We start from the raw sequence: 14,460 nt of genomic DNA, 5'->3' as shown, positions 1-14,460 counted from the left end.
TCGGCTGCCTGCAACAAGATCATGAAAACATGTTGAAGCCAGGAAAAAGCCTGGAACTTTACAATTTTCATAGATAACAAGATCTATTCTTTTTTTTTTTTTTTGGACGACTAACAAGATCTGTTCATTCTACTTGTTTTGATAAGAACCACGTGCCCCAACCGACAATCAGTGAAAACAAAAACCTTGAGGCACAGCTCCTACCAGACTAATTCATCTACTTAACAGTATCTCTCATCTACTAGAGTTTACAATGATCAGAAGTTCGGTCAAGACTCAAGACTGTAATGGGTTACTCCCATATCTTACAGGTATGCTGCATCAACTAAAACTCTAAAAGCATCTGCAGTTGAAGAATCGCTGACCTGTTTTGAATAGTTCCATTTCTGTACTCAGTCAATTGGATGGTGACAAGTACAGATTGAACTAATTAAGACCCTACTCTGGAGAAACAAAGCTAATGAAGCCTACTATTTGAAAACTTTCTACAGGCAACAGAACTGTGAGAGTATTCTGGCGCATACAAGATGTTGAAAATTGATGAGATTGGATCCATGTTGCCAGCATCAGCATGATCAACAGTACTGAAAGAGTCTCTAGTGCTCTCAGTTGTGAAAGAAGCCTCATCGGAACTTGTGAAAAGGGACCAATCGCTAGATGTAGCATCTGAGAATTCCATGCTTGTGGGGTCAACATATGTTTTCTGACTTTCCTCCGTTGGAAAAACATTCCCATTATAACTCCTAAGGATGTCACTGCAAGTGCTGTTTGCAATGCCATTTGCAGTTTCTGACCTGATAAAACCAGGTAAATGCTCTGGGCTAACATATTGGCTGCTGGGAATGCTTTGGCTTGGCTTTGGCCTCTGAGCTTTTGGCAAAGAACCATTTTCAAAATTTGGAACTTGCTGCCTGATAGTTTTTCCTCCAAATCCTCTTTGAGGGCGAGGGCAAGACCTGAGGAAAGAAATTCCAAACTTTGAAGAGCTCAAAAGCATGAAATTAATTTATTTTCTTAAAATAGCAAAAAGTAAAATGAAAACTGAGAAGGAATGATATCCACAGTATGTTAATTAAGAATCAAGGAAGAAAAGAAACTGACAAGCTCCACCAAGAAAAAGTTAAGGAAAGAGATCAAAAACACTTCCTTTTTCCTTTTATCCCAGTAACTCTTACCTCATATAGAATAAAATATATGCCCCTTCCATCATAACCTGGCCCATTGACACGGGCTGAACCTGTGAACAAAGCATGATCACTTTCAGGATCTGATCACTAAAAATGAAAGGTATCCGACTTCTAATTATGTCATCCGATTACTTAAAGCAAATCATGGCCTTTCACCTTTTTAAAAACCAGAACCAAGTTATGGACTGGCGGAACAAAGCACATGCACAGAATGAACCTTTAAAGTGGAGCTTTCACCTCTTTCTCTTTTGTCCTTTTTCATAACAAATTGAAATTTGATACACCATCACAAACCCTTGAACGAAAAATAAGGGAAGCATTTACCTCAGTGTCATCTATCCTGAACCAGTTGCCTCGCATGTCTTTCACATATGCTATATAATGTCCAGAGAAAGAGGCATTTTGTGTATCCAAATGCACCACAACAGCATATAGCAAGTAAAGTGGAGGAATGTCACCCGTTCCGGTCATGAATGGAATCATATCCAGCATCTCCGGAAATGTGATGCACTTGTTTATCTTCCCATATCTTCCTTCCTGATGAAGCGACAGCCATGTTTTAATATTCCAAGTAATACCAAGATAACCGCTATCTCGCAGGAAGGTGTCAAAACTAAAATTATTTTTGAACACATTGGAGCACTAGATGATTAGGTATTTGAGTTGTGATTTGTAATTGGGTTTGGATTTTCTTAAAGTGAGTCACAAGACATCAAGGGACTAACATAAGCTGGTTTTCTCTATTAAAATCAAATTGCTTTCAAGTTACTATACCTGAATAAGGTACAATAGCAACTCTTGTAGTTACAAAAAGAAAATTGCAAATCAAATGTTTCACTTGCTGTGCAAGTAGCAAACAATTGAAACTCAAGCAAAGCTGTGAGTGTTGTTTAAGATACTTGAGAATGGGAAGAAAAAAGATCCACCATCTATCTTGAAAATATAATGATACCTGAAACCTCTTCAAGACAATTGTCAGGATATTTGGTGCCTCATGTATGCTCAATTGCTTCCTGGCTCGAACATATGCAGCACACCTTTTTCCCCCAAAGATATGATTTGTAAGTTATTTAAGTTTTACTGAATAAACCAAGTATATGGGTCTAAGCACACTAAATTAAGGTCATCATACCTTCCACATCTATACATATTTTCACCATCTAAATCTTCAGGTGTCGTAAACTGAGTCAGCGCATCTTCAAGTGACTCAACCCAACCATAAATTTCTAATGTAAGATCCATGATGTTTTCATATCGTTCAGACTCATGATGACATCTCAAACACTTAACCTGGGGGCAATCAAGATTGATTTAGCAATCATTCATGGGGGTAAATGAGGATAAATGGCAACAAGAAAATTAATTATAAACATCAACTTGATGAATGACATCTGTAAGTCCACATTAAGTACCTTGGATCTGAGATTCCCACCAAAGGTGTGTTGTATAAAAGTTGTTTCTTGCAATCTTGGATCAACCCTATTTTCACCACCCATTCCCTCCAAGCATATAGATTGCATTGATGCAACTAGTAGCCTGGAAACAGCAGCATTTATGAGATACAATACGAGTAAACAGATGGAAATGGCAGTGCATTCAGTACCAAAAAAAAGAAGATATAATGGCAACTTTTGACATGCCTTAAAAATTCATGAGCATCTTCCTGACTTCCATCACCAATTTGGCAATTAATACTCCTCATGTGAAAAAGAATCTGGCGAGGAGAAAGAGCACCCCCACTTTCTCGTAACATCGTCACATGTTGCTCTAGTTCACACATGAGACACCAATCTTTGCCACAACCTAATAAATATCATAAAAAAACAATTGAGTCGCATGCATATTAAAACAAAAGAGCCAAAACTATTGTTTAACTTAATGAAAGGGATATGAGAAAATGAAAGTACAGGCTCTCGAATGTGATCGGCGAAGCAAATAGATAATGAGTGGCTTCGTGCAAGTTAAGCACTGCAAGACAGCATTTGCATAGCAACTGCAAGGAAAAAGAATTATAATCAACCAAACGAAATAAACGACTCATAGGAAACAATGAAGCTTCTGATCATTCTTCCTGTGCATAAAAAACTGCTTGGTCATGTATTACAAACACGTTATCACAATGCATATCTTTATTTAAAACAATTAATGATTGGACTGTATGAGTTTATTCATATGAATCCCATGATCAATTGCCAGTCTGTATCACTACGAAGTCCATCAAGAGGTTTATTGATTTAAACTTCATCAATCTGGCATTAAAGCATGCACTAAATTTTCATTACTAAATGAGATCAATTTCTCTTTTTCCTAACTTCTGATCTAGGTATTTTTCATTTTCCGAGTTTATCTGATTAGTGAATGGAGTTCTGATTTCTATCACGTGGAACCATTTCTATGCTCATGACCTAGTAACACATTACATATGAGATATGATACAGTACCTGTTACCACAATTTAAAAGCCCCCGAGGTGTTAAGTCAAAGATTTCACATTGAAAGTACTTCACAAACTCGTCATAGGGAAACAGGACCTGAAAATCATATGCCATAAATCAATTAGACCTTGCATTCAGCTCAGAACTCATACGACTAATATATTTCCTGGAGGCGCATTGACCAGAGAGTGACCTTCTTAGTTTTGTGTCGATAACCACTGACTTCAGGGACACCCTGTCTGGTAATGTTTTTTGGCTTCTTTAGACCCATCATCTTCATAATCTTTATGTTTGTCATTCCATTGCTTCCCTGTGAAGTTGTCTCTTTCATTCTAGCTACTTCTACATCACCGACAAAGAATTAGAGGGTCTACAATTTTCAAGATACATTTAAACATTATTATTTTAGTAGACTTACTTGAATCATCAGTAATCTTTCCCTGCCTCTCTATCTCAGAGCAATACTGCTTCAAAGAGTCTTTGACTGTTGATTTTGACAATTTAGGCACCTTTGTCCCGAGAGAATATGGAGCTCGTTTAGCCTTCACACTTCCCTTTACTGCAGCAATTTCAGAACTTTTGAACTCTGCCTTTTCATCCTTGGAACTTTTTTCTCCTTGAAGAGAATGTTCTCCCTCGGAAACGAAGTCCGACCCCACTTCATGCACATCTTCTCCACTTTTTGAAGAATAATATGATGAGCTAGTTAATCCAGAGTTGCTTCTTGATTCAAATATGTTACCATCTTGTCCTTGAAACTTATCATTCTCAAGTACTGTATGTCCTGAAGTATCTTGTCCATTAATATAAGTATCAGAAATATCGGCATGGTATTTCTTCAGAGTTTCAGCATCTGACAAGACAGAATCCATATTTGATGGCTGCAAAGAACAATTTATCATTGTTATCAGACATAATTTACCCAAAGGAGAAAATTACTAGCAAATGACAAAGTGATAACAACCTTATGCTCCATAGAAACCTCTTTTGATGCAACGTTAGAAAAGGTTGAGTGGGTAGTCCAATCACCAAATGTTTCTTCAGAAGGATCAAATGCTAATCCATCCTTTTTCCTCAAGAGTTCGGTTTTGGATTTTCGGGAAACCTTCTTGTCCACAGTTCTTTTCTCCAGCATGGAAATGTGAGAGGGGTCAACTGAAGCGCACTGAACCATATTCGGGATACCAGTGTAAATTGGAGAATAAATTATATTTTCAGTTGGTGCTTCCTCTACATAAATCTGCTCCATACCACACCCAAAGTACTGTGAATTAATGATGTCATTATGAAAAGAATCTCCATATGAGACAGCCATAGGAGATGAGGTTGCACTACTAGGTTCCAACTGCATGCATGTTTGCCTGTGAACTTCCCTCCAATGCATTATTTGACACTTCCCAGAACTGCATTAATGAGTACAAATGTTTAGAGACTAACCTCATGGAGCAGCTTTAGTACGTAAGAGTAATATGACTTGCATGCATTTGATTTTTTCCTTATATTTTATGCCAATTTGGATACAAAACAATGCGGAAATCACCGATTAGCATAACCTGATTTTTCAGGGACGTGCAAAATTTGGAATATAATTGCTCTAAGATGCTGCAATCATTGTCCTCTTTCTGATAGTTAGTTGTGAGTGGTGTGTTTAAGTTCCCTTCCACAGATAATTGTCTTTATAGAAAATGCATACTTCTAACAATGCTTAATAATCTAACTACCCTGTTGCAGACATGTAAATAAAGTACAATACTAAAGAAACATATAAGTTTGCCCTTAAGTGAAGAGATTTGAGCAAAAGTGGCTGAATCAGGTTTTCAAGTAATCTTAAAAGCACTGTCTGGGAAGACCACACAAGCATCAAATGTGAATTAAGTAACCTCAACAGCTATTAAGTCAATAAGTCACTATGCTTGGAGTGCTCCAATTTATCATTTAAGTTCGATCCTTCTTTAGAAGACAAGCATATAATGAAAACAATAGAACAAGTATATAGATTGATAATATCTGAAAAATTAAAGCATACCAATATCTGACAGATTTGCATCTAGAGCAGCGGGTAGTGGCTGTCCTAGAGCATCTAGCACATGCATGAACATTATTCTTTACAGACGAAACCGGAGGAATAACATCAGCCACAGCCATTGCTTCTGCTCTAAAAGCTTCTTCTGATGCGAGTTGAGCAAGCAAACTCACCCGCTCTCTCTTCTTAGATGCATCACTCCATTTTCCAAGTAAAACATAAGCAAGCAAAGGAAGCACAACGAAAACCAAGAACAGTGCAGGTATATCAGCTTCCCTTGGCTCAAGCATGTCCCCACCAGCATACTCATGTCCAATATCCCTCAACACCAACTAACCCGGAGATGACCTCTTAAGGTCAAACAAGTTCAAGTAGGTTGACATTTAAGTTCAAACCAAGATAAATCATACTCCACCAGGCCCACCACTCAGACCTGTAATATTTTCACCAAAATTTTCAATCGAAAACACAAAAATCAGTACTGCATTTTCCAATTTAGAGCACAAAAAGCATTCAGATATACATATCAAACCATTGAAAGGAAAATTGATTGAATCCTAAGCATTGAACATCAAACAGTTAAATCACAGTTATTTCCAAGTTTTAACTACAAATGAAGCAGTATTACCAGCCCAAGAAAGCCATATAACAACTGATACCCACTTGATACCCATATAACAACTGAAGCCATGAACCCACATTACCCAACACTCAAGCACACCCATTACTGCAGAATGGAAATCTGATACAACCCCATTTAAGAAACCCACCTAATAACCCCAATCTCCATAAAACAGCTTTCTAGCCAAAACCCTAACCAGTTCCTCATAAATGCCACCAAGAACATACATTTAACACTCCCAGAATTGAAAAAAACACATCGACACTCCTCCCATTTTACCTAAATACAAAAACAAAAAGATACCCAGAAACAAACAAGCAATGCAAATCTGAGATTCAAGTACACAACAGTGAAATAGTAAATTTTACATTTTTCTTTTTTCAAAATAAAGTAGACAAAAAGACTGAAACTTGAATGAGCTGAGAGCATACCCTCATGCACAAGCAAAGCTCCGAGACCAAAAAACCCAGAAAGGTACAAACTTGGTAAGCTTCTTCTTCAACCTGAAAAAGAAGAAAAATGATTCCTTGATTCCTCAGACAGTAAGCTCAAAACACACCAGTCTTCTCTCTACTCCTCTCCCCTTCACACTTCCCACCCCCAAAATAGCCTCTGCTTTTTTAACACTGGGTGTGGGTTTCTCTCCCCTGCTTCACACCACACCTCCCCATACCAGTGTACCCTCCCACACGTGTCGAGCTCCCATTTGATCTGAAGCCTTGGGAGCGGGACCCGCCTGAGTAAAGCTGACAAGGTTGGGATGAGTTGATTGATGCTGGGCCGTCGGATATGTTGAAAGTCTAAAGGCTAGGTACGTCAGAGGGTTTGGTCAAAAATTTTTAACCTTAATAATGTGGATGTGGGGCCCAGGAGATGATATTCCCAATAAGTTTTAAACAGAGAACCACGTTTACTGGTCGATTCCCTTCGACCCATGAGAGGAGAGAGAAGAGGATAATATTTGTGTTTTACGGAGGAAGACACGGTAGTACTGTGAATTTCGTAAACACATTGAAGAGGAATAAAGGAATAAATATCGAAATGAAGTTTTATGATACATTAATATACTGATACATTACGTAAATTTAGTCTGATATAAATGTAGTAAGATTTAGTTTGATATAGACGTAATTTGATATCTCTATAGAGATAAAATAGTTAATTTGATGTAGTTAACCCAATGATGTAAGAAAGGGATGAGTATCTTCGAACTACGCTTGGGTGATTTAGAGACATTTTTAATTCAATGTCAAAGAATGTGATGGAGGGTCCTTTTTAGAATAAAAACTTTGTGTCGTTCTTGGTGGTCTCTTCTGCTCCGCTCTCTCTCTCTCTCTCTCTCTCTCTCTCTCTCTATGGACTTGGAGGAATTTGAGCACGGGTTTGGTTACGTCGATTGATGGGGAGCATATTACATATAGGGACAATGCCAGAGGCCAGGTCTTGGCAATTCCCATGTTAAATAAGAGGCTTGATTGTCTAGGTAGTTTGAGCTTGGTTTCAGTTGCCACTGTATAGTTCGAATCTAAGGGAGTGAGTCCTTATGGTTGTTTTGGATTTCCAATGCGGTTCAAAGGGTAAATCCATCGTATTGGTTGACCAGAATGGAATGTATATTGGTTATACGGGTGGGTTTGATTTGGGTAAGCATGTCAAAGATGAGTATGAGAGGGCATATAATGTGGGCAGATGCTCGGAGACAGAAGGCTACAACCACATTTTGTAGAGGAAGAAAGAGTGAGTTCCCGTTGTGGTAGATTTAGGAACTGGGTAGTTCTCATTTGTGGTTTTTGACTAAACTGATCCGGACTTGAGGTGAGCTGAAAGAACCATTTCGGGCACGAAATATTATGAATCAAAATATGTCTAATTTTTAGTTAAGAGTATGATATAAATAGTATCATCTAATGTAGTAAAATATCAAAATTGCATTTGCATCCTAATGGCTAAAGTTATAGTTTGAATTTCTTTCTAAAAAGAAGTTAATCACTGAATGTTTGATTTCCCTCATTTGGATTCTTATCCAGTGAAAATTATCCCGTGCAATTAGCAAATCCATGAGAAAATAATCGTGGAATTTAGAAGCTTAAATTTCCGGTTTGAATACCTCACAAAATATGCGTCATTTGTCAATTCCTTTAACTGAGGTTAGTCTGTATACAAATTCTTGTCATTTAAAAACTCTATATCAGGAAATCCAAATAATGAAATTCTCAATTAATGGAATTTAAATTCATGAAATTGTAATTCCCATTATTTTAAAATTTCTATAGATTGAAATTACTTCATCCAAACACAACGTCATATCACATTTAATCAGTACATTTTCATGCTTGTCTATTCAATAATTATAGCTTGAGTTTAGTCTCCGAACACATTTAAGGGCAAGAAATATGATGATGTGTTTAGGTCGTTCAGCCTTGGTTCAATTGCAGTTGGCTACCCAATTGCTAACTCCCACAAAGGGACTATTGATTTTGACTTGTGCTTGGCTTAGTTGTTACATTTGTGGCATGATCTCTACTAGTTATTAGTAACTATTTCAAGTTTTGCATCATCTACTGCTACTAGGTTACTATCTAAGAGAAGTGGAATGTTTTATATGAGTTTATGCGTTAATAGTGAGGATTACATGTCATATTATGTCTGATAGCTTATGTTGTAAATATGAACGCAAACATGTAATATAAGTGTGTAATGACTTCTGACTTATTGCTTAAAAAGTGATAAGTATCCTTTTTTAAGAGAAAAAAAGACATCTCTAATGGCCTATTCCTTGAACTCGGAAAAAGATACCCATATGGAAATTATTATCTGCCTATTAGCGAAGGTGTTAGTTCAGTTGGGTGAACTGTACTTGATAGCTTGATCATTCTGTCTTTTTGTTTTTTTGTTTTTTCACTTCCCTTTGTGCACTATTCTCAGATAAAACATTGTGTTACAGTTCCCAATATAAATCACCAACAGGCAACAGCTAGCAATTTGAAACATTGTGTTACATTTGAATTATACTCCCTCTTGCAATCCAAACCCAAGAGTGCGATTGAGCAAATGCATGCGGGTGTGTACTATACACACATTGTTACATTACAAGATGAGATCAGAAGCTAGATCCACTATTTCTTTTAGCATCATCGGTCAAAAGCACCATCATCAATTTCACCATCACCAGTCGAAAGCAAGTAATTCGCATATAGAAAGAATCTGACTCATATGCCTTCTTAAATTTTGTAAATCTTATCAAAGTTTTATGAAATTGAGAATGTTTTTTGTCAAAATTTTAGACGGAATAAGTGTTTACCAAATTTGAAGGTAACTAATCATTCCTCCTTCTTCCAAAAAACTAGGGGTGGGCAATTTGCACCGAATATGCGGTTACCGCACTGAAAAATAAGATTCGGTAACCGCACCGAACTAAAACAGTGTTGTTTTATGGTTACACCACACCGAACCGTATTAAAGCGGTTTGGTAACGGTTTTAAGTTACAAACCGTCCGATTTAAACCGAACAACACCGAATTACATTTTTCTTATATTTTATTTATCTATTGATGAAAGTTTTGGTTTGTAACATATAAAAAATTCATTTATCTTCAAGTTTGCATACGCAAGTTGCTATATTTGAATGATAGTTGATATATATGTGTTTGTTAAGTAATCAAATATGGTATTTTGGTTAATTACTTGATATGGATGATATTTGTAGATTAATGTGGACTCTAAAAATACATTTTATGCCTTACCGACATTGTTAGGTAAAAATAAGCATAACTTTTGGTAATCATTTCTTGCTTAAATAAATAAATTGGTTTCACACCGAAACCGACCTGCACCGCACTGAAAAATGGTGTAACCGAAATAATCGATTCAACCCTTTTGAAATGCGATTTCGGTTTGAAATATTGTAAAATTGAAAAAAGTGGTTCGGTTGCGGTTTGAACCTTAAACCGATCTGAACCGAACCGCGCCCACCCCGACAAAAAATTATGCACGTCTCTGTGCTTTAACCTAGGAAAACCCTAGCATTATCAAAACCCTAAACAGCCTCCATCTCTTCCTTCTCAAGTCCACCACCGATCCAACCCTATTCTCTGAAATTTTCACCACTGATCCAACCCTATTCTCTGAAATTTCAACCTGATCTCTCTACCCATCATATCAACTACACTTGAAGATGTCACGGCTAGCTTTGCTGCCTCCCTGGCTCTTGCTACTGGAGTTGTCATCGATATCTCTCACCTTGATCATCCAGACGAACCTCGTCCTAACCCGAAGCTTTATGTCTTGGCACGAGCCACCAACTCAACGCCGGTCAGTGCTGATTACCTACAAAGTCATTTTAGGCGAATCTGGCTGATCTAACGTTGCTTCCGAGTGCAAGCACGAGATTGGAATTTGTTCATCATCACCTTTGATCTCCCAAAAGATCGCAACAAAGTATTTTAGGGAGGTCCCTGGTATTATCGGAAGATTTCGTTAGTTGTGGAGGAATATGATGGCCTCAAGTCTCCTATATCCATCCCTATGGGCAAGCTCTACTTTTGGGTAGGGATCCTAAATATGCCGAAAGCTCTTGAGAGGATCGATACATCAGAAACACTACTTTTGTCGTAGGTAAATAAATATGCAAAGATGAAAAACTTTTTGCAACAACAGAGCAAATTAGGGTTAGGGTTTCTCATGCCCTAGATCGTCCCTTTTATGGGAAAAAGACCCTTAAAATTATTGATGGTGTGGTTGCGGAAATTATATTTCAATTTGAGAATTTGATTGGGCTGTGTAAGCATTGTAATTTGATTCAGCATGAGAATGACATTTGTGTCAAGGTGGGGGGAGCAAACCCTAACCCTAGTTCATCGAAGTTGGTTCTGCCGCGACCCTTTCCGGCAACCAAACTTGGTTTTACTGATGCATGTTTCCAATTCAAAGGGACGGGAGCCACCAAGACCCAACCACCTGTGGTATGAGGATTGTTTGATCCTCAGCCATCCCAACGTAAACCAATCATCATTCTTCGGGATTCCATTCTGGAAGAAGCTGATCTTGAAACCCTTGCCTTGGTTGCCTTAGACAAAGGTAAGAAAACGGTTGTGCCAACGATGGAGTCACTGAAACGGGGATGTCCTTCGTCTCCATGTGCCTCTCTTAAGAAGCTAAAGTTGCCTAATGGATTTGCTGGTGAAACTCATATGTTCTCTCTCAAGAAACAGAAGACTCTCATACCTAGAATCACAGCAAGGGCTCTTGGTCTATTGGATGAGGGGAAGAGCTCTGATAGTGGCAGTGGAATGGGCGCTAAAGGTAAGAAGAAGAGCGGAAGGCCGTTCGGTTCGAAGAATCTAAAGAACCTCAAAGCCGAGGGGAAGAAAGAGGAAGTAGGTGGTGTGACCATGCAAGCTGGTAATATGCAGCCTAGCCCTAACCCCAAGGGCAAGGATGTTCTTAAGTTTTTTTTTTTTTTTTCCATTCATCGCAATAAACTAGCCCTGCTGTAGGGCAAGAATGTTTTTAATTTTGTTTTTCCATTCATAAATCTAGCCTATTTGTCTATGCATCAGTAGAAATAAGCTTACAGAATAAGTGAGCACGATTATTAATGAGTAGTCTATCTTATATACTAGGTGATGTATGCCTCACAACTACTTGTCTATTCTGTAGATGATAGTGGTAGAGTATGTAATAGCTGCTTCTGGCTTTCGTTTTACCCAAATTAATAGAAGTCGTAATTGACTCTTTTTTAAATAAAAAATATATATCATTCCTCAAAATAAAGATATCATTCCTCAAAATAAAGGAATTATTGTAATGAAATGAAAAGAAAAAAAAAATCATCACTCAAAAATCTAGTAAGAAACGTTTAGTCTACTGGCATTAGACTCCCATTGTAAGTGAAAAGTCGTGAAATCGACTCACGATCTCATTGTTTGTTTGATTAAAAAAAAAAATCTAGTGAGAACATATGTCTCGAATACTAGCATTAATACAATTGCATGCTATGCACTTGGCCTCAAATCCAATTCAAAAAAATAACAAAAACCCTACAACCCACTGAAAATCATCAGCTTTTCTTCACATTTTAAACTCTCCCCATCAATCATCTCCATCTCCATCTCCAACCAAACTCACTATGTCTCTCTCTGTGACTCTTATCACTCATTCACTCCCACACAAAACCGACTTCCATACACACCCTAGCCTCCACCCTTTCTTCTGTGATCTCCAAGTTCCTAAACCACACACATCCATGGATCAAGAAACAAAGCAGAGAAGCTATTGGAAAAGATGGAGCAAGCAGGACTTCTTCCCGGAACCCACGTTTAAAAACTTCACTTCCTATAAACAAGCACTCTCCAAGACTCCCTCCCGCCTCAAGGACCGCCACCTCAACCGCTCCACCGACTCCTACGAACTCCTCCAACTCCCCAAGCAAAGCGAAAACACAATGAAGTGCTGCCTCAACTGGTGGGACTTGGTCTGGCTCAGCTTTGGCTTCGTCGTCGGCTCTGGCATTTTTGTTATCATAGGCGAGGCCGCTCTCCATGCTGGACCCGCCATTGTCTTGTCATATGTTATCTCCGGCCTCTCTACATTGCTATCTGTGATGTGCTACACTGAGTTTGCTGTTGAGATTCCGGTGGCAGGCGGGTCTTTTTCCTATCTCTGGATCAAACTAGGAGACTTCGTGGCGATTATTGCGGCGGGGAACATTCTGTTGGAGGTTGTTGTTGGTGCAGGTGGACTAGGCCAGTCGTGGTCGTCTTACTTTGCCAGCATTATCAATTCTAACACCAATTTGCTGCGATTTTCGGTACAGTCTTTACCTGATGGTTTCAATCTTTTGGACCCTGTTGCTGTTGTAGTGCTTTTAGTTGCTAATGGTATAGCAATGAGTGGGACAAGTAGGACTTCTATTCTGAATTGGATTACCTCTATTGCTAGTGTTGTGGTCATTGTGTTTATCATAGCAGTTGGATTTTCTCATGGAAAAACTTCAAATTTGAAGCCTTTTTTCCCATATGGGGCAGAAGGTGTTTTCAAGGCTTCAACTATGGTTTATTGGTCTTACACTGGCTTTGATCTGGTTGCAACAATGGACGAGGAAGTAAAGCGGCCATCGAAGGATATTCCGGTAGGTTTGATCGATTCTATGAGCCTGATCACTATGATTTATTGCTTGATGTCTTTGGCTTTGGTTATGATGCAGAGATACACTCAAATTAGTGTAGATGTTGCATATTCTGCAGCTTTTCAAGCTATTGGGATGAACTGGGCCAAATACTTGGTGAGTATATGTGCTCTAAAGGGAATGACTACAAGCTTGCTTGTTTGCTCTCTTGGGCAAGCTAGGGTTACAACACAGATAGCAAGGGCTCATATGATTCCACCCTGGTTCGCGCTGGTTCATCCGAAAACTGGAACCCCAATTTATGCTACTATTTTGGTGACCATAACTAGTGCAGTTGTAGCACTGTTTTATAGTCTTGATATCCTGTCGAGTATCTTCTCTTTCAGCACACTTGCTATCTTTATATTTGTGGCTATTGCATTGATGGTGAGGTGTTATTATGTTAGGGATGTGACACCAACAAATGACTTAGCCAAGTTTCTCGCAAGCTTGTTTGTTATAGTTGGTTCTTCAATTGGAATTGTAGTGCTTTGGAATTCAAATGTGCGAGGGTAGATTTGGTATGTGATAGCCACTTCAATTTGGTTTCTTGGGACTTTGTGGATGACATTACTGCCAAAGCAAAGAGTTGCCAAGGTTTGGGGTGTTCCACTAGTCCCATGGTTGCCTGTAGTGTCAATGGGAATTAATGTTTTTCTCATCGGCTCTCTTGGCTATCTTGCATTCTTAAGGTTCGCCATTTGCACCGCAGTAATGGTTGTCTACTATTTGTTGGTGGGTGTACATGCAACATATGATGTAGCTCACTAGATCGATCAACAAGAGTCGACAATCGAAGATGGAAATGCCAGTTGAGAACTATTGTAGCAGAGTGAACAAGATGCAGACCAAAAGATGTGAAATACCAACCAAGATGTATTGTTGGAAACGGAAATCACTAAGATGAAGAAACTACCTGCTAGTTTACTATTAAGAAAGATCATACACGATTTAGTTACAAAGAAAAAAGCAAAACCCTCATTTCTTCTAACATCTATTTGATCAATAATTTAGAGTCTCAGTAGATAT

The 14,460-nt window shown here is 38.4% G+C and overlaps 1 protein-coding gene and 1 pseudogene across 1 annotated transcript; one reads left to right on the top strand and one right to left on the bottom strand.

Moving 5' to 3' along the window:
- Nucleotides 1–235: 235 nt before the first annotated feature.
- Nucleotides 236–6,369, bottom strand: LOC101309167 (ubiquitin carboxyl-terminal hydrolase 15-like). The gene is made up of 15 exons (XM_004301903.1): nt 6,273–6,369; nt 6,055–6,125; nt 5,648–5,976; nt 4,586–5,024; nt 4,040–4,502; nt 3,815–3,963; nt 3,629–3,717; nt 3,095–3,180; nt 2,828–2,990; nt 2,600–2,723; nt 2,320–2,477; nt 2,140–2,224; nt 1,512–1,724; nt 1,176–1,237; nt 236–956 (listed from the first exon to the last, which is right to left on the bottom strand). Exons 1-15 carry the CDS (start codon nt 6,367–6,369, stop codon nt 458–460), a joined length of 3,027 nt encoding a protein of 1,008 aa, XP_004301951.1. The 3' UTR covers nt 236–457.
- A 6,141-nt stretch (nt 6,370–12,510) lies between these two features.
- Nucleotides 12,511–14,247, top strand: LOC101308881 (annotated as a pseudogene).
- Nucleotides 14,248–14,460: the final 213 nt, after the last annotated feature.

The sequence above is a fragment of the Fragaria vesca genome, linkage group LG5, assembly GCF_000184155.1.
Source record: "Fragaria vesca subsp. vesca linkage group LG5, FraVesHawaii_1.0, whole genome shotgun sequence".
Lineage (NCBI taxonomy): Eukaryota > Viridiplantae > Streptophyta > Magnoliopsida > Rosales > Rosaceae > Fragaria > Fragaria vesca.
This window is presented reverse-complemented; position numbering and strand designations above follow the sequence as displayed.

Coding starts and splice junctions, on each gene's coding strand:
- LOC101309167 (XM_004301903.1), bottom strand. CDS start 6,369: ATGGGTGTGCTTGAGTGTTGGGTAATGTGGGTTCATGGCTTCAGTTGT. Junction 3,181..3,628: donor CTTTTAAATTGTGGTAACAG/GTACTGTATCAT, acceptor TTTTCCTTGCAG/TTGCTATGCAAATGCTGTCT. Junction 1,238..1,511: donor TCAGGATAGATGACACTGAG/GTAAATGCTTCC, acceptor CTTTGTTCACAG/GTTCAGCCCGTGTCAATGGG.